The 26,281-nt window shown below is 43.3% G+C and overlaps 1 protein-coding gene across 2 annotated transcripts in view; it reads left to right on the top strand.

Annotated features, from left to right (window-relative positions):
- The window catches only part of HSPA14 (heat shock protein family A (Hsp70) member 14), a 580,056-nt gene that overhangs the window by 207,249 nt on the left and 346,526 nt on the right, over positions 1 to 26,281 (top strand). For both annotated transcript variants that reach the window (XM_044088271.1, XM_044088270.1), the window contains exon 8: positions 3,336 to 3,497. In XM_044088271.1, the coding sequence (XP_043944206.1) occupies positions 3,336 to 3,497 (162 nt within the window). The remainder of the gene's footprint in view (positions 1 to 3,335; positions 3,498 to 26,281) is intronic.

The following is a 26,281-nucleotide window of genomic DNA, read 5'->3' as shown; positions in this document are numbered from 1 at the left end:
AAACCTTTTACAACCAGGGCCTCTGCTAATTCACAGACAACACCACGGTCATGTGGTACATCAACAAGCAGGGGGGTTCTCATTCATACCCCCTTTGCAGACTAGCTATGGGTTTATGGGACACAGCTCTAAATTTGAATCTGCATCTCCAGGCTCACTTCACTCCAGGGAAACAGAATCTCTTAGCAGACAGCCTGAGCAGAAACATTTCAGATCCTCACGAATGGATGCTAGACACCAACTTGTTCAACAGGATTACTGTAGTTTGGGGATGTCCCCAGATAGATCTGTTTGCATCCCATCTCAATCATCAGCTGCCTCGCTTTTGCACCAGGTCCTTCCACAAAACAGCATGGAGAGTGGATGCCCTGTCCTTCAGCTGGAGAAGCCTTTCAGCATATGCCTTCCCTCCTCTTCCTCTACTGCCTCGGGTACTACTGAAGATAAAGCAGGACAAGCCCAAGTTCCTCATCTTGATTGCTCCAAATTGGCCTCGACAGGTTTGGTATCCAACCTTAAAGCTCCTGTTCTCGGGGCCTCCTTGGATTCTTCCACTGAACCCTTCGCTTCTGTCCCAGCATCAGGGTCAGTTACTACATTCCAATCTCAAGACCCTTTGCTTGGCAGCTTGGCTCTTCAAAGGAATTTGATTTCCTCTAGTCTTCCCAAACAAGTCTTGGATGTTCTTTTGGAAGCTAGACGGCCTAGCACTAGGAAATCCTATGCCTCTAAATGGAAGAGGTTTTCTATTTGGATGCAGGACCGAGGCTCTGATCCTCAGGTTCCTGATCTCTCCTCTATTTTGCTTTACCTTTCGGAACTTTTATCTAAAGGACTTTCCTTTTCTTCCATTAAGATTCATGCTTCTGCTATCTCTTCGCATTTCAGTTCTGATCCTCCTGTTTTTTCACATCCTTTGGTGAAGCAGTTCTTGAGAGGGGCTAAAAATTTGCGGCCTCCAAGGACCCCTCCTGTCCCTGCCTGGGATCTTAATTATGTTTTAGAAAAACTTACTTTGCCTCCTTTTGAGCCTGCTGCATCTTCAGATATTAAGTTTCTATCCTGGAAGACTGTTCTTTTGTTAGCATTGACCTCTGCCAGAAGGGTCTCAGAGTTGCAAGCTCTCATGGCTGTGGAACCATACCTTATTTTCCATCAGGACAGAGTATCCTTGAGGACCAATCCTACTTTCATGCCTAAGGTGATTTCGAAAGTGGCTTTGAATCAGACAATTCACCTTCCTACTTTCTTTCCAAATCCTCAAAATAAAGGGGAAAGGATTTTGCATTCATTAGATGTGCACAGACAGTTACGATTTTACTTGGACAAGACTAAAGATTTCAGAAAGTCTAACCAATTGTTTGTTTCCTTTGCCTCCAGTTCTCTTGGAAAACCTATTTCTAAACAAACTATTTCCAAATGGATTGCTTATGGAATCAGATTTTGTTACACTCATCATGGGAAACAGTTTCCAGGGACCATTAGAAGTCATTCTACTAGAGCAGCTGCTACTTCTACAGCTTTCCTCAGAGGAGTCCCTACCAAGGATATCTTGGAAGCTGCCACTTGGAGTTCTGTGCATACTTTTTCCAAGCACTACAATCTCCCTTTGTTTTCTAAGTCTAGGGCAGGCTTTGCCTCTGCTGTCTTGCAGGGTATTCTTGCCTCCCCTTCTTCTATCTAAAGCCTCCTCCCCTCTACACTGCTTTGGGATTCCACCCTACAGTTATGACTGCAACAGTGAAACACGAAGAACATAGTACAGTTGTGTACACCTACCATAAATGTAGATGTTCGAGTGTCTTCACTGTTGCAGTCGGGGTTTTCCTCCCTCCTATCCCCTCTTTCTCTCATATTTGTGGTGTATTTGTGTTTCCTTGTTGGATTCATTTTTGATTTGTTGGGGACTTCTGACATCTAGGGCAAGAAAGGCTGGAGAAGATGGCTTCGGCTGAGGGCTATGTACCAAGGCGTACTGACGTCAGGATACTAGCTTATACAGCCGACGCCGGACCCAGACTTTGGGATTCTGGCCGACCTCGGGCTGCCTGCCGGCAGGAGCACCCTACAGTTATGACTGCAACAGTGAAGACACTCGAACATCTACATTTATGGTAGGTGTACACAACTGTACTTTCCTAAAACAGCGATACATTCTTCACCATTTTATTTTTAGATTGTACATGTTGTAGACAAAGAAATAGAATTTGTGAGTAAGTAACATTTCATTTTATATTGGAAAGATTACTTGTATGTCTAAGCAAAGTTTTTGTTTTCTTTTCTTAAAACAGTTGCCCTTTTGTATTGGCTAATGGAGCCGAGTGATTTTATTATTGACTTCCTTATGAGAAACCTATTGGGCATTCTTTCTTGTATAATTCTCATAGTTTCTATATATAATGTATCTTTTCATGTGGTCTTGAGCTTCTTTGCCAGACGGTTTCTGGAATTTTTATGCACCTTTTATGTATCTACTTAGACTTTATGAAGCTCAGCTTACTGAAGCTTACTTCATCAACTGTTATTTAATGAAATGATTCTTCCCTGCTCATTGTGTGTATGTATCTGATACAGCTTAGCAAACGGAATGTTTTGGAATTCTGTAACATGTAAGAAACTGGCCACCCTTGTGTGGGTCTTTGCTTCCTTAACCCCTCTACGTACATGTACCAACTCTGAGATCTTAAATATTCTGGAAAAAAGGAATTACTAGTACTTTTCCTCCTTTGAGGTCTTCTGAATTTTTTCTTTTTTTTTTCTTTTTTTACACAAGTATGGATGAATCGGGCTTGCCATCCCTACAAAAAACATTATTACAGGTCTGTTATACCTGATCAGTGCTTGTATTAGGATCATTTCAGTTAAGTTCTTCTAAGTATTCGATCGAGGGTTAGGGTCAGTGTTAAAAGTCGGTGTAATTGTGTTGGGCATCAGTAAGTTCATGCAAACTTCATCTTGTTGATGCTTTTACCACCTGAAATGCTTATTGCATGCTATGAACCCTGCAGACAAAACTTATGTTCACAGGCATGGAGGATTTCATTATGCAGATAGCACATTTCATCATGATACAGTTAAGACTGTGCTTTCCTCGTTTAGTACTTTGTGCTGTGCTTGTGTATTACTGTAGTAGATTAACATTGCAAAGTAATTCTCAAGTACCAGAAAAAGGAGAGGTGTGTATTCTTGGAACTATAATTCACGTGAGATCTTGGAAACCTGATGCTGTAGTTCACAAATACTGTTTATTTTGTTTGCTAAATGATTGCTTCTTTTCTAATGTTAAACTAAAATCTTTCCTGTTTTTTTTCTTTGTGTTGTTTTCTTATTCATAGCAATAGCCTTGTATACAAGCTGGGTGGAACATCACTGTCTGTAACAATAATTGAAGTAAACAGTGGAATGTACAGAGTAGTTGCCACTGACACAAATGACAGTATAGGAGGTGAATGTTTTACAGAAGCTCTTGCACAGCATCTGGCCTCAGAGTTTCAGAGGTAAGTTGCGACAAAGTCAGGTTTTGTGCAGAATTTTTTCATCAACAGTTGCCTAAGGAAATACAGTCTGGTAAGTCATGCCTTCAAATTTTCTTGTGACACTATATGTCTTGAACTTTTCTACATTCCTTGCAACCGTTTGCTTAGCATTCAAGTACTTCTTGGGTACTTGTAGCATTGTGCTATTAACTTCCAAGAGATTGTAATCAATTCTTTGCTTCTGTCCGTGAAGGGAATCCTGAGGAAAAGGCTGACAATGTTTGTAGAACACTGTAACCACAGTTTTTTTTTTTTTTTTTTTTTTTTTTGCTAGAAATCATCATGACTCATGCAGTTTTATGACTAGTTTTAGGTGAACTTCACCAGGGGGGCCTTTTAGATATGGTTTGACTGGATTTCAACAAAACCCTTGATTCATTCCCAAGTAGAAAGCTGATTAGAAAAATGGCTGAGGGCAAGATCAAAACTAAGAAACTGGGTAGCAGTGTAGCTGAATGCTAAAATACACTAGGTTGTGATGGGAGGGATGATGCGTCCTGCATCCTACATGAACTACAAATGAACTGGCACCACACCTGTGTGCCCTGTTCAATCAGGCTTTGTCCCTAACGAATGGTGCACTACTATAGTCATCCCTCTCCACAAAGGGGGAGCAACTACATACTCTGGGAACTACCGCTCCATTACCCTGACAAGTCTGGTACGCAAAGCTGTGGAGCGCATCATCATGGACCTGCTCAACAAAGATTAAGGCAACCTCCAAACTCTTGACCCCACACAGTTTGGCTTCATCAAAGGGAGATCCTGCCTGCTGAACCTGGTTGACTTCTTCGAGACAGTCACCAAGGCTGTGGATGAGGGTAAGGCAGTGCATACAGTCTACCGCGACCTGGGCAAGGCCTTTGATACCATTCCCCACTCTGGTATCATTGATAAACTCACCAAACTAGGCATCAATCCTTATTTCACTAGGTGGATTGCAAATTGGCTCACAGACTGGACCCACAGAGTGAAAGTTGCTCACTCCACATCAGACTGTCGACCAGTCACGAGTGGAGTCCCACAGGGCTCGGTCCTGGGCCCTCTCCTGTTTGGCATCTACTTCTCAGAATTCTAGGCCAACACAGAGGGACACTGGCTGATCAAGTTCATTGATGACTGCAAGCTAGGAGTCATTGTCAACTCCCCAAGTGATGCAGACATCCTACAAAAGGGTCTGTCTGAGACCAATGACTGCTGTCGGAACCATGGCCTTAAGCTTAACACAAAAAAATGTGTTGTCATTCCCTTTGGAAAAAAAACAGCTCCTACAAATTACCACATTGATGGGAGCCCACTAAACACTGAAGGGGCCATAAGAAATCTGGGCACCCAGGTCGACAGCCACCTCACCTTCGACCACCATGTTGCCACTGTGGTCAAAGTCCTTCTACGTGGCACATCTTATAACCAAAGGGTTCGCATCCAGAAAGAAAGAGGTCATCATCCTTCTCATCCCTTATTAGACTAATCATTGAATGTAACACCTTGTTTGGCATGTACCTCATCAGACACCTACAACAGCTGGAGAGGCCACAAAAGTACCTCACAAAAAGGATCCTAGGCCTTAAACACATGTCCTATATGGACAGACTCAAGAAACTTCAGCTGATGTTCTTCGTGTTTCACTGTTGCAGTCATTACATTTGGGTTATCTGCTTGCAGGTTGCTCTCAGTCGGCCTGATTAACAAAGTCTTGGGTCCTGCGTCGGTTGCTGTCCCTTCTTCCATGACGTAAGGTCGTCAGGGATATAAAACATGCAGCTGACGCTATTACATCAGTCTTTCTTGCCATGCGGTGCCCGAAGCAGAAGCAGTTCGCAGTTGCTGGTCGGCCGACTCCTGAAATTTTCGTTTTCGAGTTTCAGAACCGAAGTCTTCAACTAAAGCTAAGTACCCCGTTGTGGAAACTTTTTCTTGCTCCTTACCAATGTCAGTAAAACTTAATAATTGCATTAATTGTGGAAAGCAAAAATGGAACTCAAGTCAAATGCACCTGCATATCAATCAAAAAGAAATGTTAGCTGTACAGAATGCTCTGACAGCTTTCAAGGACCACATTTTTCCAGTACAACTAATGGTAAAGACAGACAATACCACTGTTATGTGGTACATAAACAAGCAGGGGGGTACACATTCTTACCCCCTCTGCATGCTAGCCATGGCATTGTGGAACACAGCCTTGAGCTACCAAGTGCACCTACAAGCTCAATTCCTGCCAGGAAAATTAAGTACACTGCCAGATGGACTAAGCAGAAACCTTATGGACCCACACGAGTGGAAAATGGAACCAAGGATTTTCAACATGTTGACAAGCAAATGGGGGAGCCCAGATATAGACCTGTTTGCCTCTCCCCAGAACTACCAATTGGACAAATTTTGCACAAAGACTCCCCACAAACAAGCCTGGAAAGTGGATGTTCTGTCCTTCAGCTGGAAAAACCTATCAGTCTATGCCTTCCCCCCTCTGCCTCTGCTCTGCAAAGTACTACTAAAAATCAAACAAGACAAACCAAGGATGACTTTGATTGTTCCGGACTGGCCGCGCCAACACTGGTACCCCCTCCTGCACAGTGTGTCACGGTTATCTCCATGGCACCTGCCTCAGACTCCCTTCCCTGCTGTCTCAGCAGGAAAACCAGATTCTGCACCCTCAGCTTCCATCATTGAAACTTGCAGCCTAGCTAATTACTTAAACACTGTCCTTTACCATCCCTCAGCAAATCTGTGATGGATACCATTTTAGAGGCAAGGAGGCCTAGTACTAGAAAATCTTATGCTGAAAAATGGAAACGATTCTGTGCCTGGAACCAATCTCAAGGGATGAGCACAGCAGCACCCAATTTACCTCAGACTTTACAATACTTAACTGAGATGCTTCACAAGGGCCTGTCTTTTTCCTCCATTAAAATCCATGCCTCAGCCTTTTCAGCTCATTATAACACAACATCCCCTCTTCTCTCATCCACTGCTCAAGCAGTTCCTCAGAGGGGCCAACAATTTGAGACCACCCAGGAGAGCTCCAACCCCAGCCTGGGACCTTTAACTTTGTCTTGGAGAAACTCACTCTACCTCCTTTTGAGCCAGCTGCTACTGCATACTTAAAATTTCTTTCTTGGAAAACAGCTTTCCTTTTAGCAATCATTTCAGCTAGAAGGGTATCTGAATTACAGGCCCTTATGGCAGTGGAACCTTTCATCATCTTTCATGCGGACAGATTGTCCCTCAGAACCAATCCATCCTTCATCCCTAAGGTGGTATTCAGTGTGGCTCTTAATCAGTCCATTCATTTGCCAACCTTCTTTCCCAGTCCACAGAATAAAGAGTGGATACTGCATTCTTTAGATGTGCACAGGCAACTTAGATTCTACTTTGACAGGACAAGACTAAACCTCAAAGGAAATCTGAACAACTGCTGGTGGCATTTGCTGCAGGGGCAGAGGGGAAGGCTATTTCTAAGCAAACCATTTCTAAATGGATAAGCCATTGCGTTCATTTCTGCTATAAGCACCATGGAAAACCTATCCCCCAGGGGATTAGACCTCACTCCACCAGGGCTGCATCTACCTCTGCAGCGTTTCTCAGAGGCATCCCTACCAGGGGCATCCTAGAAGCTGCTACCTGGAGTTCTGTACATACTTTCACCAAGCATTATAATTTGCCAATTTTCTCTAAATCCAGAACTGGATTTGCCACTGCAGTCTTGCAGGCCTTATAGCTGGCCCTAATGCTATCTAAATTCCTCCTCCCAACCATAGCTTTGGGAATCTACCCAAATGTAATGACTGCAACAGTGAAACACGAACAACATAGTACAGTTGTGTACACTTACCATAAATGTAGATGTTAGAGTGTATTCACTGTTGCAGTCCTGGCTACCCTCCCTCCAGCCCCCTAACTTCTTTTGGCTATACCTCTACTTTCCTTTACTATGCTTAAAAGCATTTTTGGTGTATTTACTTTTTTGCTGAAGGTATAGCTTTGTGCTTTTATGTTTAATTGCTTCCCATTGGGGGCACCTGACATCTGGGGCAAGAAAAACTGATGTAATGGCGTCGGCTGCATGTTTTATACCCCTCACAACCTGACGTCATGGAAGAAGGGACAGCAAATGACGCAGGACCCAAGACTTTGTTAATCAGGCCGATTGAGGGCAACCTGCAAGCAGATAACCCAAATGTAATGACTGCAACAGTGAATACACTCGAACATCTACATTTATGGTAAGTGTACACAACTGTACTTTTTCAGTCTATTATTGTCTAGTCAGAGGTGATCTCTGCTTGACTTACAAAGCCATGTCCGACCCAGCCCTACTTGAAATGCTGCTACTGAAGAAATCCCAATCCCCCCGTGCCACACGCTCCGGAGACCACAACCTCACTACCACAATCAACAGAACATGCTGGAGGGACAGGTTCATCTCCCAAACACTGCCCATACTTTGGAATAAGCTTCCTGTTCATGTCAAGCCGAGCACCTTGCTGGCCCTCTTTAAGAGAAATCTCGACGAGTGAATGGGTAACAAAGTTCAACCCAGGGATCACTCCAGTTGCCCTAGTAGATAGTCCCTGTGAACTAACATCGGGTGGCATGGTGTCAAAAGAAACATTTTTGGCTAGGCTTGTAAGGGCTCCAGGGTTATTAGCCTAGTACACACCTATGAACCTATGTCAGTAGTTAATGATGAATGGAGTCTCACAGGAGTTTGTGCTCAGTTTAGCACTCTTTAGTATGTTTATCTCACTCTAGGAATAGAAATCAGGCTTGTTTTGTTCACTGATGGCACAACAGTAGGTTTAACAGTGGATGATTGTAAAGAGTCTAGGTAAGGATATGGAAAGGCTGAAAACAACAGCAAGGTCATGACTGGAGTTCATTGCAAGCAAGTGCAAAGTATTACACTTAGGCTGCAACAACTCTGTTGTGAAGTGTCTTGTTAGGGGGAGTAAAACTGATGACAGCAGAAGCAGAAAAGGATCCAGGGATGTTGAACATACCAGGGTGTGGTGAACAGGAGTAGAATGACAGGACAGTGTCCGCAAACAGAATGCTTTCTATCTACTGAGACAATTATATAGACGCATAGATAATGCTTTTTGCTCTGCAGAGCTCTTATTAGATCTTACCCCTAGTATTGTGTGCAGTTTTGTAGGCCACATATGGAAAGAGGGGTATTGTGCTGTGGCAAAGAGGCTGTAAAAAACCACTAGAAGTATCCATAGGATAGACTGAATATGACAGAGCTGGAGGCACTAGAGCTCTTCTCGGCCGAAAACAAAAGAGAGGATGACTTGATATTGGGGCACATGATTATGTCTTGGAGATGTGAAGCGGTCATCCTAAAAACGAAGGACAGGGGACAAATGCATTTGGTTGTAAAAAGTATATATTCCTTGAATCTCTAAGTTTACTTCACAGAAAGAACTGTACATCCGTGGCAAGCACTATAGTAATCAATAGTAGAGAGAGAATCCATAATCAGATTCAGGAGGGCAATGGGCAGGTTAGTAAGTGGGGAAGTATAGATGGAGGGAGGTAGAATGTTAAATGCGATTTAAAGGACTCTTATGTGATACACAAGCTCAGTCCCTCCTTTGCTTTTTGGACTTGATGCAGCGTTAGCATCAAGTCAAAAAGGTGCAGAATGAATCTTCATGGTGCCCTTTGCATGATGGAGTATTTTGGTGTTGCAGTAATCTGTAATGTGTCTTGTGTTTTGCAGAAACAGCATGAGCTTATCGATGTGCTGCTGGCTTCTGGCTAATGTTGTCAGGCTCTGGAATCTAAGGTAGTCACGAACGGTCCCCAGGTAGGCTTCCCATCTGTGCATCCAGAAGCGTTGCATATTCTGATGATGGATGCTTAACAAGCAGGACGAGAAGCTCATTTTGTTTTCATTACTTCACTGCTCAGAGGATGTTTTCACCACTAGAGAGTTCTGTCAACCAACTCCATCATGTAATACCTAAACAAATATGTGGATTTAAAGTCATACCCTACTGTGCAGAGGGGGGGGGGAGGTACATGCCTAGCAGTAGACCATAAAGAGAGGCATTGCTTCTTCATTATTTCACATTTTAGGGTGAAGGAAATATTTTGACAGCTTCCCTGAGTCTTTCCTGGAGCTGCAGCTTCAGGACCCATATCTAGGTCAAATTTTAAGAATTGTGGCTTCCCAGAGTTTGATGTCTTTCATCATTTGGGTGTCTGCATCGCTCCCTGTGCTCTGTTCTGGTGCAGCAGTGCAAGGAGTTTTCATATTAAATGTGTGTTTCTTCATACCGTGATGAGAATTCTGTACAGCTTCTAAACATTCCTGCTAATCCCTTGCCTCTTGACAAAATACAGGGATTAAAGACCAAAGCTAATTCTTTTTACCACATCCAGGCTAAGGTGGGATGCAGCTTCAGGCCGTCATGTCCCTGGTGGTAGGGAAACCTTCCCAGATGTTCTTCATTAGATCACTGTTAACAGTATTCCGTGCATCTACAATTTCTCAGCTATATATCCTGTCTGTCCAGCCAGTCTTCAATAGCTCAGAAGTCTTAGGTTCATAGGTGTGTACTAGGCTGACAACCACAAGGGCCTTTTTATGCCTAACCATGCATCCCAAATCTCTGACAAGTTCTGGTACCCTTAATAAGTGTAAGCAGGGGCTTAGGAGATGAACCATTTACAGGTTGCCTGTGTCCATTAGAGGCACAGGTGTCAAACCAGGGATGAATTTCCTATTCCCCATCCAGTTGTCCAAGTTGCACTTGAATTGGTTTGGGGAGGAACTCTGCTTCACATAGATGGTGATCCTGTTCTAGAAACAGAGTAGCTTGTGGGATACCTAACTGTCTCTCCAGCAGGTCCTATTTATATCACAGGCATGGTTTAAGTCTTTGGAACTGGTAATTCTGGTGTTCTTTTGTGGATATGAAGGAGGTCCATCAGAGTGGGTCCAACAATGCCCTGTGTGTCAGGTGTAGATCTCCCCTCAGCAGCCTGTAGGAGACCGAATACAGAGATAGGGCCTTGAGGTGGTCTGCATAGAACATTTTACTTGCACCCTGTATTCTTTGCGTGGAACCTCTGTGGACGTTCCAGCAGTTGGATATACCTGGTTAGGTACATACCAAAGGGGGCATTGTACTCAATGATAGGTCTCATGAACGCCAAATACAGTAGAACAATGACTTCCTTTGACCTAGATGTCATACCTTTGTGTACAAGTTCCACAACCTACTCATTTCCTCACTACTGTAGACATGTGATGGTCAAAGTCTAGATTACTGTCTGTGTGTGTCCCTAAGTCCCTGACTACTGGTCAACTGTAAGGGGTGTGTTGTCAATATGATAGTTACCAGGTATGGATTACTTCCCAAAGGATAATATTATATATTCTTGGTGCTTAGTTTTAGTCCATGGCTCTAACACCAGTTTGTCTGTGGGATTCAGTGACGGCTTCTAATTTGCAATCATCTACAAATTTAGTCAGCCAGAGACCATTGTCATTGGCCTTGACTTCAGAGAAGTAAATGCCAAAAAAGGAGGGGTCCAAGGACCGATCCCTGAGGAACTCCACTTGTGATTGGCTTCTTTGTAGCGGTAGACTCCCCAATTCTAACTTCCTGGGTCCTGTCTGCGAGCCAGAAGGCTGTCCACCAGGTGACATATGGGTTTGTACCTAACTTCTTGAGTTTGTCAGTAATGCCTGAGTGAGTGTGGTATTGTGTCATATGCCTTGGCCAGGTCAAGGTAGGCACTGTGAACCATTTTGCCGTCATCTGTTGCTTTGGTGACCTTCTCAAAGAAGTCCACAAGGTTGAGTAGGCATGACCTGCTCTTGATGAAACCAAACTGGGTTGGGTCCGGTGTCTGGAGTTTACTATATCTTTTTGTTGATCATTTCCGTGATAATTCTTTCCATGGCTTTGCATGTAAAAACTAGTGTGACTTATGAGTCCATAGTTTCCACTTAATAGCAGGAAGCTAACATTAGAGTAGTTAGCCCACCTTTGTGCAGAGGGATGACTGTTGCTGTTCTCCATTCATGAGGCACAAAGCCTGTTTGGAGGCTACAGTTAAATAGCAATTCCAGAGGGCCCAATAGGTCATGTTTCTTGCTATTTAGAAGGCAACCTAGGATATTGTCTGGGCCCATTGATGTAGTGATCTTGGCCTTAGACAGAGCATTAATGATCTTTTCCCTAGTGATAGCAGGGGGAGTTGTATTTGATGGTATTTTCTAAGGGAAGGTTGAGGAGGCGAGAGGGGTAAAATTGGAGCTAAATTTGTCGGCCCGTAGGTTTGCTGTATCTTCCAGCTCAGTATAGGTGGCTCCATTTGCAATGAGCTCTGCACACAATTGTGTATTTCCTTTTGAGGTTGCGGACATAGCTAAAGAATGCCTTGTGGTTGTCTTTGGCCTGGAAGGCCAGATATAACTCAAATTTGGCTTTGGTAGACCTTATTTGTCCTCCGAGTTGTTTGTTTAGTTTGAGAGTGCTTTTATCCTGCTGGGTGCAGCACCTCCTAATTTTTGTCATGATTTTCTTCCTTCTGTTTTACAGCTTATTGATTCTTTTATCCCACCAGGGTGCCTTGTTTTTTTAAGTTAGTTCTGTACTTCTTCCTGGTGGGTACAGCTGCCTTTTATGTGGCTGTTAACATCCTTGTGTCGGGTTTCTGTGAACAGTTCTGCATAAGCAGCAGTGTTCTCATTGTTTATGGGGGCTTGAAATTTTGCCAGGTTATCACTTAATAGCAGGAAGCTAACAGAGTAGTTACTGAATGTTCCAGGGTTAGCTGGGGGACCAGGTTTTATTTTTACTTCAAAGGAGACCATTTTGTGGCTTTATCTTACCAGAGAAGACATTACACTAAGAGATGTGCAGCACTCTGCTGTATTAGTGAGGACCAGATACATTATGTTTGCACCCCTGGTTGGTATATTAACAGTCTGGTCCAGGGAGTTTGTGTTTACAAAATCCAGGAATCTCTGTGCCTGTATGTTTGGTGTCATATAGGATTCCCAGTTAATAGTGAGGTAATTAGTTGCCCATGAATATGGTATTGGGTTGTATGCTGAATGTTTCCAGTATGTTTAAATACATGGTATGGGTTTCCTGTATCATAGAGGGGGACCAATAGCTTGCAAGGAAGTGGTATTGGAGTTTGGATCTTTACCTTTGGTAATTTGAACATGGAGCATGTCAGGTGCACTGTCCTATTTGACCAGCCTCGAGGTATATTTATTTTTCATATAAAAATAAAGGTAAGCACTTTCACAGTCCTTCATGTCTGAAGAAGCAGTCTGAGGACTGTGAAAGTACTTACCTTTGTTTTTAGTTTCATATTAAAGTTTTTTGTTTTATTTTAGCTATGATGATCATCCTTTCTTTTTTTTTCTGGAGTATGGCCACCCTGGAGAACTTTCAATGTGGATATATGTCCACACCATCTTCATAACTTTCTTGTCTCAATACATACATGCAGATGTCTCATTGTTAATTAAGCATTGTATGTTAGTCATTAATGCCCTTTCTGACTAAGCAGAGCTTAGACAAATTGGTACCCCACTGGGGATTTTTTTCCCCCATTATTATTGTATGTTTATGATTGCTTTAATTTTCTCATTGCTACCTTTTGTTTTATTAAGCAAGAAAAAGGAAAGGTGTGGTTATGATAAGCATATCACTTACTACCATGATAGCTATATATTTTTTTGTCTGGTTGAACAAAACAACATCATGAATTGTGACATTTGCTAAAGGTTTCTGCCCGAGACTGTCGGAAGAACCTGCTCACTCTGGGCTTGTACTTCTTCCTTAAATGCTTTGAGGCCTTGCTGTTTACAGCCATGTCATCATCTGGGCTGTCTGCTTCCTTCAGACTTCTTCCACAGAAAAAAAAAGTAGAGGGATAAAGCAAGGAGGGAACTAGAGCATGTTTATTTATTTTTTATCAAATTTTTTTTTTTATTAAATATTTTCACAAAATATGCAAGAAAAATATAAACAAGACATATACATGTACAGTTGATGTTACAGAATGCATACCATAAGCAAGTAATAGTAGATATTGCACATAGAGCATGTTTTTTAGACATCTCAGCCACATGGTTAGCCCAAAACAGCACATTTGCAGTTCATTGACTAACAAACTTCCTTTTTTCCTAGATCCTATGATGATACTCCTTCAGAGGCCATTATTATCTGGGAACTAAGCACATCCATGCACACAGGCGCTCAGGTACTTTCTTCAGACACCAACCTATATCAGAAAAGGGGGCGATTCCAAGTTATTTTTTTTACCAAAGATAAGTCCAGAATCCATTAAGTATTCATTAGAGGAGAGATTGAGGGTTTCAATGTGGAGCTCCAGCCTTCAGGACTGGTTCCTAATTTCTTATAAGCATACATCTGCCATCAAACAGATACAGAAAAAGATCCATTTTTTCCACCTCTATTACCTAATCAAATTCTTTGTAAAGAATTTAAGGGTCTTTCCTCTTCCTGCACATCTCGGGTAAGCAGGAGAACTGGTTCAGCTGGCCCAGAGCTTGCTGAAAGCACTACAAAGCCATGTAGTTTGCATAAGCAGGCCCTCTTCCTTCCCTAGTAAAAGAAAGAAAGCTACCTTCTGCAGAAGGCATTATCTTAAGACACTAATCGGGAAATTCTGGGGTATGCCTTCTAGATCTTATCTTCTTCAGGCTTTGACAGTGATTAAGAGGATACTTTCTCTTCTGAGGAAACATTTTTTGAGGAAGCTTTGACCCGAAAGGCAGAACACTGCAGGTAAGAAGTCCTAGAAACCGTAGATACACAAATGAGATAGTCCGAGGTTTTGCTTTCAAATTTGTGATTTCTCCTTGTTCTGGGGGTCCTTGAGAATGTTTTTTAGCAATATTCCAGGCTATGGTCTCCCAACTTTCTGCTCCTTAAATGCCGATCAGGTTCCAAGGCATCTACAAGTGTATCTACAGAAATACCAGTGGCTGATCCTGTAGTGGTCTTCATGGACCCAAACAAGGTTTAAAAGATGATCCCTTCTCTGAATTCCTTACTCATTGAAAAGGAAAGCATAACCAGGGTATGTTTGGCAAAAATGTTTATACTTCCTCATCCCTGTCCATCAGTACCATTAATTACAAACCCCCCCATGACCAAATTTTGGCTCTCCTGAATCCTATGGACCAATGGATCAAAGAGGTTTTGGACTTGAACCTTAGAGCTGATTTGCTGGAGTTTTCTCAGTTAGTGGCATACATGGCCAGGTTTACTGTCAAGTGTGGATATGACCCTGTAGATACAGCATATACAGCAGCAGCCACAAGCTCTTTTTATAAGGAGGCATCACTGGCTGAGGTTGCAACCCTTTCCTGAAGATATTAAAATGTAGTTAATTAATGCATAGAGTTTAGCTGTTTAAGAAATCCATTGACAAATTATATTAATGAAATTGGTTTTGATGGTGGGGGCTAAATGTCATGCATGGGATCATGCAGCTTTTTCATTCCCTGATGCCTAGGTAGGATACAGACTACCCCTCTAAACCTTTTAAACAAAAAGAGTGAAAACCTAATTTCAAAAAAATGTAACAGTGGTAGTAAAGGAAACTCACGAGATCCCGAAGGTGCTAACTTTGGCTGTGAGGAATTTTGACTGCATTTTAATTCTATACCCTTCCTCCTTATCCCACACAAACCCTCACCGTCCCACACTGCAAACTATAGCAGGCAAGCTTTTCTTATGTCTTGCCCTGTGGGAGAGCATCACAACAGATTCATAGATTCTAAGTATTATCAAAGAAGGGCATAGACTACAGTTGACCAGCATACCTAGCCTGTCTGGTATTGCTCAGGTCCCCAGGGAAAAGCAAGAGCTGATTGCTCCCATCCTGTTGGACTTTCTGTCACAGGAAATCATTAATTAGGTCCCCTCTCACTTTCAAGGCAAAAGCTTTTACTCTAGATTGTTTCTAGTTCCCATAATGAAGGGACATGGAGGTCCATTTCAGATCTGTCAAGACTCTGTACCACCAACAAAACTGGTAAAAAACTAAGAACTACTAAATCCACAAGAGGCTTTTTATGTATACATACTTCTATATACTTTTACCTATTTTCTATGTCTGTAATGTAGAAACAGCTTGTATAAATATTTAATAGGTACTTGTATAATATTACTATGTTTGGATTCTTAGAGTCTTTTAAAACATGGTGACAATTTTGTTTTTTTAACATTAATAATTTTATAGAAAGTTGGTTGATTGGATTTCATTCATCACATGATGTTTTGAATATGATATTTAACTTGGATGTGTGAACATTAGTGTATCTGAGGAAGTTATTGCAACGCAATAACGAAAAGCGCTTCATTAAATAGTTTTTTATATTTGGACTTGTTCTTCCACCGTGCCTCTTGTGGATTAAGACTCTGTACCACCCCAGATTCTAGAATTTAATCCTGCAAGGCCTTCTTCCCCTTCTACATAAGGTGCCCACTTGGTTACATTGAAACAGAAATATGCCTGTTTGCACATCCCCTTCCACAAAGAACACAGAGGCTTCTTCAGATTCTTTGATGGAGGGTGGAACTTTCAATTTACTTAATTGTCCTTCAGGCTTGCAGCTGCACAAGACTGTTTACCAGTCTAAAGGGAATATATATCTTACCGTACTTGGATGATTTTCTCATCCAAGCAAGCTCGACAAAGAAATAGATGAGATCTCTAGCTCTCACTTGGGATCTACTAGATAATTTAGGGTTTATTCTCAACATGGAAAAATTAAAGTTGGCACTATCCCTCACATTAGTCTTTCTGGGCTGCTTTCTAGGCACCTTGGCCCAGAAAATCTTTTCTTCTTCAGGACAAGTTGAGTTTAATATGAGTATTTTGTACATCTGGTGATGCTGCGGTAGCATTGTCGCCTCACAGTAAGACGCTGTCCGGTTTGATTCTCAGCTAGAGCGTCTTCTGTGTGGAGACGTGCGTGAATGGGCGTACCTTCGTTGAAGGTTGTGCGTCAGGGCTGGTAACTCGGCACATAAAAATCAACTACCAATCATTAGCGGACTGGAGTTCCGCTGTGGCGACCCCTAACCGGGAAAAGCTGAAAGACACAAACAAACAATTTCCTACATCTGGCAAGTCAGATAATGGTTCCATGGGACTGTTAGCTTCATGGCCTCCATCCTAATGGTCTGTCATGCAAGCCTCCATATGATTAAAATCCAGCTGTACTTCAGATCAGTGTGATGTGCCCACTTGATTCCAGTTCTCCCACTTGCAGTGAAGGAGTTAGATGAACAAAGTAGATAATCTTGAACTAGGAGTCCCAGTGGTGCAAGAAACCCCAACCAGATTATCACCCCAGATACATCTGGCTTGGTTATGGCATTCTCTGAGTACCTCAAGGTCTACGGACTTGGTCGGCCTTACAAAAGGGACTGCACATCAGTGTCAAATAGATGCTCTAGTTCAGGGGCTCAGGGCCCTAAGCCAACTTTGAATGGAAGAGATCCTGAAAGTAGCAACAGACAATACCACTGTTGTGTGGTACATCAGCAAGCAGGGAGAAACAGGATATTATCAGATCTGTATGCTAGCTCTGACAAAATGTGAATTGTCACTACAGCACAGAGTATGTCAGGATGATCTATATCCTCTCAGAATTAAAAAAAGTAGCTGAAAGAACTTGCGCAGAGTGTGTGTGTGTGTGTGTGTGTGTGTGTGTGTGTGTGTGTGTGTGTGTGTGTGTGTGTGTGTGTGTGTGTGTGTGTGTGTGTGTGTGTGTGTGTGTGTGTGTGTGTGTGTGTGTGTGTTCCATAGGCCGAGTAGATTTCTGACACAGTGCAAGGGTTCACTTCTATACCTCAATCTCTGAATTCCACAGTTCTGAGTTTGGAAGATAGATTTTTAATGGCCTTTAGGCACCAGTACTTTGAGGACTCGATTAACATTATTGGAAAACAAGAAACGTGCCACTAAGAAATAAGGTGTCCAAAATGAAGAGGAACCATGTAAATCAGACGTGTCCTTTAATACCATAGTGAATGCCTAAAAACAGGTCTGGCTTACACCTTTATTAAGGTCCATTTGTCTGCTGTCACTGCCTGCCTTCCCCCAGATCCCCTTCTAGCTAGCCGTCCACCAGTCAAACAGTTTTTCAGGGTGATCTTTAACTCAGTCACTCCAGTGGAGATCAGGAAGTTTGCACTGTAAATTCCAATGGGCAGAGCCTAAGCCTTTTAACAGAATCAAATTATGTCCTCGCATTTCAAACAAATGTTCATATCTGTGGAATGATTTGCTCAAACTCTTCATTTCAGACCATTTTTATAGTGGTAGTACTCTAGGTTTTAAACCAAATTTTATAAGTGCCAGTAAATAGAGTAACTATTACATTTGAAATATTTTGTAAACAACTTGCAATATCTCAGCAACCACTTAAGTCGCACACATACTGTTACCAATATTTTATTCAGATACCGGAGTGGGTTTCTGTCTGTGTTACTTGGTTGTTGAGATATTTAGAAAAAAATGTGAAAATTATATCTATATAAGTTAATGTCATAAGAGCAACAGTTAATGTCAATTTACCTGCACTAGACAGAGGTCAAATATTAATGCAGTTGAGTTTGGTATTGTGTAAACGTTGCAGTGAAGTCTTTTAAAACCTTGTACATGGCATAGTTTTGGAATTAGTGATGTACATATGAACAAGCGATATTTGACGCCTAGAGGAGTCAGTAGGAGTTAACTGCAGATGTGCATGGAGGCATCATTTGGATGTAACGAGTTAATACAAGGACACTAGGGAAGTGTGAGAAACCCACTTGAAACCGAAATTTGTTTTTGGAAAGACCGACTTAAATCCTCTTTGAGCCAGCACCCTCCTCACCAGTAACATTCCTACTGGGAAGACAGTGTTGCTGATGGCATTTCTTAGCCAGGACGGTCTTAGAACTTCAAACCGTTATGCGTATACCATCCTTCCTGGTGTTCCTCATAGACTGGGCAATCCTTAGGATTATTCCTTCCTTGCTACCTAAGGTTGTGTCAGAATGTACCAGAAATACATGCATTCAAGTCATCATCTTTCTTCATTCAGAGAGCAGGGAAAAGAATCCTGCACTACTGAGATGAGCGCAGGCAGCTGACATTTTATCTTGATAGACTGATGCATTCTTCATTTCTCTGACAGAGAAAAAATGGTGACTACCAGTGTCTAAGCAACAATTTAGAAGTGTTTCTTTCTAACTGTGTACCCTTTTCTGCTGCACTAGCAAAGTGAAATAGCAGGCAAGTATAGTTAGGGCCCACAGTACTGATGCTGTTGCAACTACTAGGGCATTCATGCAGGGTGTAGACTCCCACTCTATTTTGGAAGCTTCTTGGTCATCTTTCCATACATCTACCAAGCACTAGAAGTTATATTCCCGGGCTAGAGACAAGGCTGGGGCTGCCAAGGCAGCCCTGCAAGGCATTCTCAGCAGTGGTCACCACTCTGATTCCATCACCCAGTTAGCTTAAGCTCTGGAAATTAAACCAGATGTAAGGAATAATGCAACAGTGGTCTAACCAAGAACATAGTAGAAATATGTAGGTAACTTACCATAACAGTAGATAAGTGTATTCTAGTTTATAAAGAGGTGAGTAGTTTGTACTTAGCAGAAAAATCATGCTCGCTAAAGTAGTACACACACTAAATGTTAAGAATACAGTCTTCCCAGTCTTTATTCCCTGCAAAAAAAGCTGCAAAAAGCAATGTTCAAAAAGTTCTGATCTATGTACCACCCAAATCCCCTCTACAGAAGTGCTCCTGATTCTTTTACCCATAACTGAGGTAGCAGTTCCCCCCATTACATGTTTGATCTGATGTTTTTTCCATCTGGACTTAACCTGAGGGTTATCAGACCCGATGCGGGTCTGAGACTGGCCAAGTCTGCAACACAACTGACCGAGCTTCTCCTCCTCTACCCGTAATCCCTTTGTCACTTGGAGAACCCCAGGTCTAGTTTGCCATCATTCCTGGATTGCAGCTATAGTTGTTGCTCCACTGGAGTGTATCCTTTTTGAATCATTTGTGTGCTTTTGCTCCTTCAGTGTTTTCATTGACTCAGTCATCAAGGTCTGTTGGCAGTCTAAAAGCTTCAGATTTGAGCAGCTGATGAGGTCGTTACTTCAGGGGCAACTTAGGCTTCTTTCCCTCAGCACCATGATCCCTCCCTGGTGCTTCAACTCCTTCAACTTGACTTTCTCACTCATGCCTCATGGACTGAGGTCTTTGGGGCTGGTGATGTTCCCTTCTGGCGAGTTGGTGGTGATGGCTTGGCAGATTGTGACTCCAACCTATTCCTTGGTCTCTAGTCTCCATGTCAGAGCCCAGTAAACTTCTGGGCCGATGCATTGAGGTGGGTGTCTCCTGGTCAAGTTTGATATTTCTGCTTTGGGGTAGTTCCTTCCCCTTGGGGAATCAACCTTTGATAGTTTGGCTCTGGTCTCAGCTTTTGGGCAGGCCATGGCTCCACTGGAGTCTGCAGCTTCCTTGGGATCTTTGGACCTGAGGTCCTTCTGCTTTGAACAGACAGTTTTGGCTTTAGCTTTCAATGTCATTGAAATGCTATTTTCCTGTCAGGGGAAGGGAAAGGTTGAGTATGCCCTCTCCATCGGCACCTCAATCTGCTTCTGGATTGTCCACCCCAGATGGCTCCCAGTCTGAACCCGCCCTGCCTCTTCTGCTCATCACCAGAATGTCTGAGGTGCCTGTGCAGTTCCGCTAGACTCTGGAGGCTCAGTTGTCTGTCTTGAAATCAATAGCTAACATCTTCATGAGGATGCTATCCAGTGCAGCAGATAGAATGTCCCATATCACTGGCACTGGCATTGCCACACATCACCATGCATGGATGAGATTGTGTAACTTTGCAGTCTGCTTTAAGTCATATCTTTTTTTTTACACCCTCTGTAGTTGCTCCACACTGTTCAGGCCAAATGTTAAAGACACTTTGACCAGGAGCGAGCAAGACATAAAGACGTGCCATTGGCATACATTTTGCATCCCTCGGCGGTCCTTCTCCCAGAACCAAAAGGGGAAAAACTCTTTTCTTCAGGAAGTCACAGTAGTCTTTTCAACATGCTCCTCCTGACACCCCCCCCCCCCGAGACAGAGGAGATAACCATAGTGGATACCACCCATGAGGCAAGGGCGGTCCGCAGAATCAGGGATTCCATGGGGCTTTCTCCGGGAGGCCCTTTCAGCAATTCTGAAGGGTTACCTAACTGTCCTGCTCTGGGGGTTGTCAGGCATCATTTGACTTTACACCTGAAGGCTTGGGAGGCCATCACTTTGGACGCATGGGTGTTAAGAGACAAATCAGATGTTATTCAGTTCCAATTTCAGTGCTTCCAAATTTTGACTCTCTGTCGTCTTCCAGACATTCCATTCCATCAGAGACGAGCAGCAGCTGATGAATTTCAGAAGCTGCTGACAAGTCAGGTCATTCAAAAGATCCAATGAGGATCTGGGGTCTACTCAATATTTTTTTTTGGTCCCAAGAAAGAGCAAGGACCTCAGGCCAGTCTTGGATTTGAGCAAGCTCAATCCCTTTGTAAAACGGACCAAATTCTGGTTGGTCAAAGTACAGTATATTTTACTTTGCCCAGAAGGATGAGTGGATGTGCTTGATCAGCCTCGAGGACACCAATTATCATATAAAGACAGGCATTCCAGAAACTTTCTGTGCTTCTGATTAGGCGCTGATTATGACTAGTTCAGAGCACTGCCATTTGGTCTCACCACTGATCCATGGGTGCTCACCAAATGCATGGCAATCATAGCATCCTTGTTCCGGCTGTAGGGAGTTTCAGGTAATTCCTTACCTGCATGATTGGCTACTGCTCCCATGAGAGCATCTTTAAACAGGGCTATGGACATCTTACTGCAGCTGATTAGTTCCTTGGGGATCACATTTGATTACCAGAAGTCAAGTCTTCAACCATTTCAGGCACTACAATTCATAGGTTGCCACTTGGACACTGTTACTCAGATCGCAAAGCTTCTGGCATGTAGAATTTTGAGTCTTTGGCCTCAGGCAGTTTCTTTGCTTTCTTACAAATAGGGGCTCCTCCATCCTCTCTTCTGAAGCTGTTGGGGCACATGGCAGCTGCTATTGATCTTGTCCGTCTAGTCGGGTATCTCATGGGGGCTCTGCAATGGACTCTGGCAGTGTAGTGATCTTAGGTAATACATCTCATGGACTTTCTCATAGTTTGAGCAAATGTCAAGAGCAGGTCACATGGTGGCTGGAGTCTTCCTCTGTATCCAGCAGGAAGGAGTTTGTCCCCCCATCAGGGCACAAGCAAGATAGATGTCTCCCTTCTGGGATTGGGGAGGAGCATTTTGAAGGGGCATTTGAAGGGAGTGCAGTACAAGGGACCTGGCCTTCTTCTGAGGCCAGTTTTCACATTGAGTGTCTTGGAGATGAGGGCAGTCCTCCTGATGTAGCAGGCTCTTCAGGATGTTCTCCCAAGGGGGGGTGATTTCATTCCAGACCGACCATATGGCTATCATTTTGGTATCTGAACAAACACAGGGGAACACAATCTTATCATCTTTTACTGGAAGGCCATGAGGGTCTGGCAGTGGGCACTTTAATCTCGGCGATTTTGTCAAAGTGATTTCTGATTGTGCCGCATGTCCTGGAGAGGGCCAACATTTTGGTATACATTTAAGCAAGAAACATCCTTCTTCCTCACATGTGGTCTCTGCATCCAGGATTTGTGCTTGGACCTTTTTGCACTGGGGCACTCCTTGTTGCAACTTTTTTGCATCCCTCTTCAACACAAAGTAAAACTGCTATTACATCTTAGTCCCGCCACAGGGGCAGTCACATATGGATGCTGTTCTGTATGCTTGGCCGCGGAGTCTCATGTATGCTTTATGCTCTGATACCTTTGATCATAAAGTTTAATCAGAAGGCTGCCCACTACAGAGTGACTAATCCTCCTAGCATCCACTCGGATGTAATGAGTTAACACTAGTTCCAGTTATTCTACAGTTAAAGTGCAATTGGCAGCTATTTACAACTTTCACATCAGCAGGGTCATTGTGCCTTTGACTGCTCTAAAAAATTTATATTCTCCTCTTTGGGACCATTCTACTGTGAGATTTGAATTTCAACATCGGATACAAAAGTTTTGTACTCACCATAACACTGGTGGTCTTTCTCTGTATAGCTCAACCTTCCATCCCTCCTGCCCATTGCCTGTCTGGGTGGCAAGCTCCTTTTAATATGATGACTAAGTTGGGTGTAGGAATTGTGGTGAGAGAGAGGCTTCAGAAGGCAGTAAGGGATATCGTCAGAATTAATAACAGACTCATGGCAGTCAGACTCCAGTGTAATGATAGGGCAGTATTCATAATCTCAGCCTATTCCCCACAGCAGGGTTGTGATAGTGAGGAAAAGAGTGCATTCAGACAACAGTTGCAGGACCTATTAAATAAAGCAGGACAACATGAATTGGTGTTGATAATGGGGGACTGGAATGCACATATCGGGACAGACAGAAAAGGATATGAGGGCTGCCTGGGTCCACATGGGCGGAGCAACAGGAATAAAGAAGGAGAAGCCATTCTAGACTTCTGTCTGGTAAATGGCTTGATAATAGCCAACACATAGTTCAGAAATAGAGACAGTCACAAGATCACATATAAGAGTAGTCAATATGTAACTCCGGTAGACTTCCTCTTGTAAGGAAAAGGCACTGGGGTAGAATCCATGATTGCTAAGTCATCCCCAGTGAACAGCCCACAGCGTAAACCACTAGTTGCCACAATCCGCTCCAAGCAGTTGTCAGAGAAGGCTCTAAGGTCAAAAGAGACCAGGCTGAAGACCTGGAAGTTGGCTGGAGAGAAAGCACGTTAGGGTTCTAGCACCCCAAGAAGAGGAGGAAATAGGTGGAGTTGAAGAAGAATGGCAGTGCCTAAAAACAGCATGTGTTAGGACTACAGAAAAGATATGTGGCCGAGCCAGGTATGGAAGTAAGGTACATGAGGAAAGCTGGTGGTGGAAGGCAGACGCCCAGGAAGTCATCAAAAGAAAGAAAGAGTGGAGGAAAAAGTGGGAGATAGAAAAGACTGACTAGGCTAGGAAGGACTACTGGTTGGCTAACAAAAATGCTAAGAAAGAAGTTGTAATAGCAAAGAATACTGCATCGGCGGCACTGAACCAACTTCTGAAAAGTAAGGGGCACAAAGAAACTATATCCAGTTGCAAGGCAAAGACAGAAAGATAAAGAAGATGGTCAGACACCCTTCATAAGGGATGCTAGCAACAACCTGCTCACCAGTCCAGAGGACATCAAAGGCAGATGGAAGGGGTATTTCCAGCAGCTTCTGAATGAGGAAAACCCCACAAAAGCTGTACTGCCCCAGAAACAGCCTACGATGAGAGAAGAGGAGCCTACCGTAGAAGAAGTAAGAACAGCACTAAGGAAGATGAAGTAAGGGCAAGTAGCAGGCTCAGAAGAGGTCACATCAGGTATGATAAAGATGCTGGGTGAGATAGCGGAGGAATGGCTCCTGAGGGTACTAATAGCAGTGTGGAGAGAAAGGCATATCCCAGATGACTGGAGAATAAGCATACTTGTGCCAGTGTACAAGAACAAAGGGGACATCCACAATTGTAAGCAGTACAGAGGCATCAAACTCCTGTCACATTGCATGAAAGCTCTGGAGAGGGTGATTGATAAACGGATACGCAGAGTAGTAGAATGTAAGATGGGAGATCAGCAGTTTGAATTCAGATCAGGATGCAGCACAATTGACCCGATGTTTGTTTTGAGATAGATACTTGAGAATAAGCTAGAAATGAGGAGAGAGTCCAACTGGGCATTCCTAGACTTGGAGAAAGCATATGACAGGGTCCCAAGAAAGCTGATCTGGGCAGTACTGTGGTGGTTCGAAGTCCCAGAAACATTGGTAGAATTAGTGCAGGCTATGTACAAGGACCCAATGACTCAAGTACAAACAGAGCTCGGCCTCACAGAGGGGTTCACAGTGGGAGTGGGTGTACATCAGGGTTCAGCTCTGAGCCCACTGCTGTTCATACTGGTGATGGACTACATTAGCAAACAGGTTGGAGGGGACGGATCAACAAATCTGCTGTATGCAGACGATGTGGCAGTACAGGCAGACTCTGAGCTAGAACTTCAGCAAAGGATAGGAGAATGGAATGCAAATCTGAAGGCAAATGGGATGAAACGAAGCACAGATAAGACTGTGGTAATGGCAGTAAATTGGGGAAATCGGAAGAAGCTGAGAATAGAGATAGAAGGGAAGATAGTGGAACAGGTAAACAGCTTCAAGTATCTTGGAGGGGTAGTTGAGGAGAAGAGTAGTCTGAATGAAGAGGTCAAAGCTAGAATCAGAGGGGCTGCAGCCAACTGGCATAGAATATCAGGTGTAGTCTATGACAGAAGAATGCTAAAGAAGTGGAAAAGTAAGGTGTACAAGACAATGATGCGACCAGTACTACTGGATGGTACAGAAACCTGGCCAGTAAAGGCAGAACAGTTGAAGAAGCTAGAGGTGATAGAAATGAAGTGCCTGAGAAAGGTGGTAGGATCCACACTCTGGGACAGACGAATAAATGAGGACATAAGAGCAGAAGCCAAAGTAGCTGCAATTGCAGAAAGTGGTTTGGGCACAGACAATCTAGGAGGAGGATTTGGGACAGACAGGAAGAAGGTAAGAAAAAGCGAGGATGCCCAGCAAAGAGGTGGATGGATTGTGCGAAAGAAGATCTGCGGCAGTCAGGCATGAGTGTTGAAGGCAGGAGTGTGGCACTGAATCAAGAGAGTTGGCGACAGTTACCCCGACTCCATGTAGAAAAATGGGAAAAGGGGGGCTGCTGTTGATGATGACCAAGCTGGGGCAGTTTCTTTACCTTATTTGTGGGTATTTATCATTTCTTTTAGGTTGGAGTTTTGTCTGTTTAGGCAGAGAGGGGCAGACTTGATCTGAGGTTCTGTAGCTGAGTGAGGCATTATGAGTAGAGGAAGAGGAGCTCGGCCAGTTTGAAGCCTTCGAGATTTGGTTGGTCTCTGATCCAAGCTGGATCGAGTAACCCACAAGTTGAAACAGACAAAGGAGGACAACATGGATCTAGCATTAAGGTGAGTACATAACTTTTGTTCTTATAACTGCTGGATTACTGTCTTCTTCCTCCTTACTCCCCTTTAGGCAAGGGTTATATGATGGGTGACTTGCTGTTAAACTGGGTAGAGGAGTAATTCTCTACCTTCTCCTCAAATGTTTGAGCCCCGTGACCTCCTCCGAGATCTGCATGTCACATGAGTACATATTCGCTGTGGCCTTGCTCCTGGCAGGAAGCTAAATTGGGGGAGCATAAAAGATATTCTTCATGTTTCACTGTTGCAGTCATCACATTAGGGTTATCCCTACCAGGGTAGCTCTCAGTCGGCCCGAATACCATAGGCTTAGTATTTCTGCGTCGGTTGCTGTCACTTCAGGACTGACGTCAGGTCATTAGTGGTATAAAAACAGGCAGCCAACACCATTATATCAGTATTTCTTGCCAAGGAGCCCGAAGCAGAAGCAGTTCGCACGAGTGCCGGTCGGCCGCTACCTGAGTTTTTTGTTTCCGAATTGAAGCTGAAGTCTTCTAAAGCTAAGTACCCCATTTGGGATCCTTTTTTTCTTGCTCTAACCGATGTCAGAAAAT

This window comes from Protopterus annectens, chromosome 11.part0 (genome assembly GCF_019279795.1).
Source record: "Protopterus annectens isolate FY-2018-M chromosome 11.part0, PAN1.0, whole genome shotgun sequence".
In the NCBI taxonomy this organism is placed as follows: domain Eukaryota; kingdom Metazoa; phylum Chordata; order Ceratodontiformes; family Protopteridae; genus Protopterus; species Protopterus annectens.
This window is presented reverse-complemented; position numbering and strand designations above follow the sequence as displayed.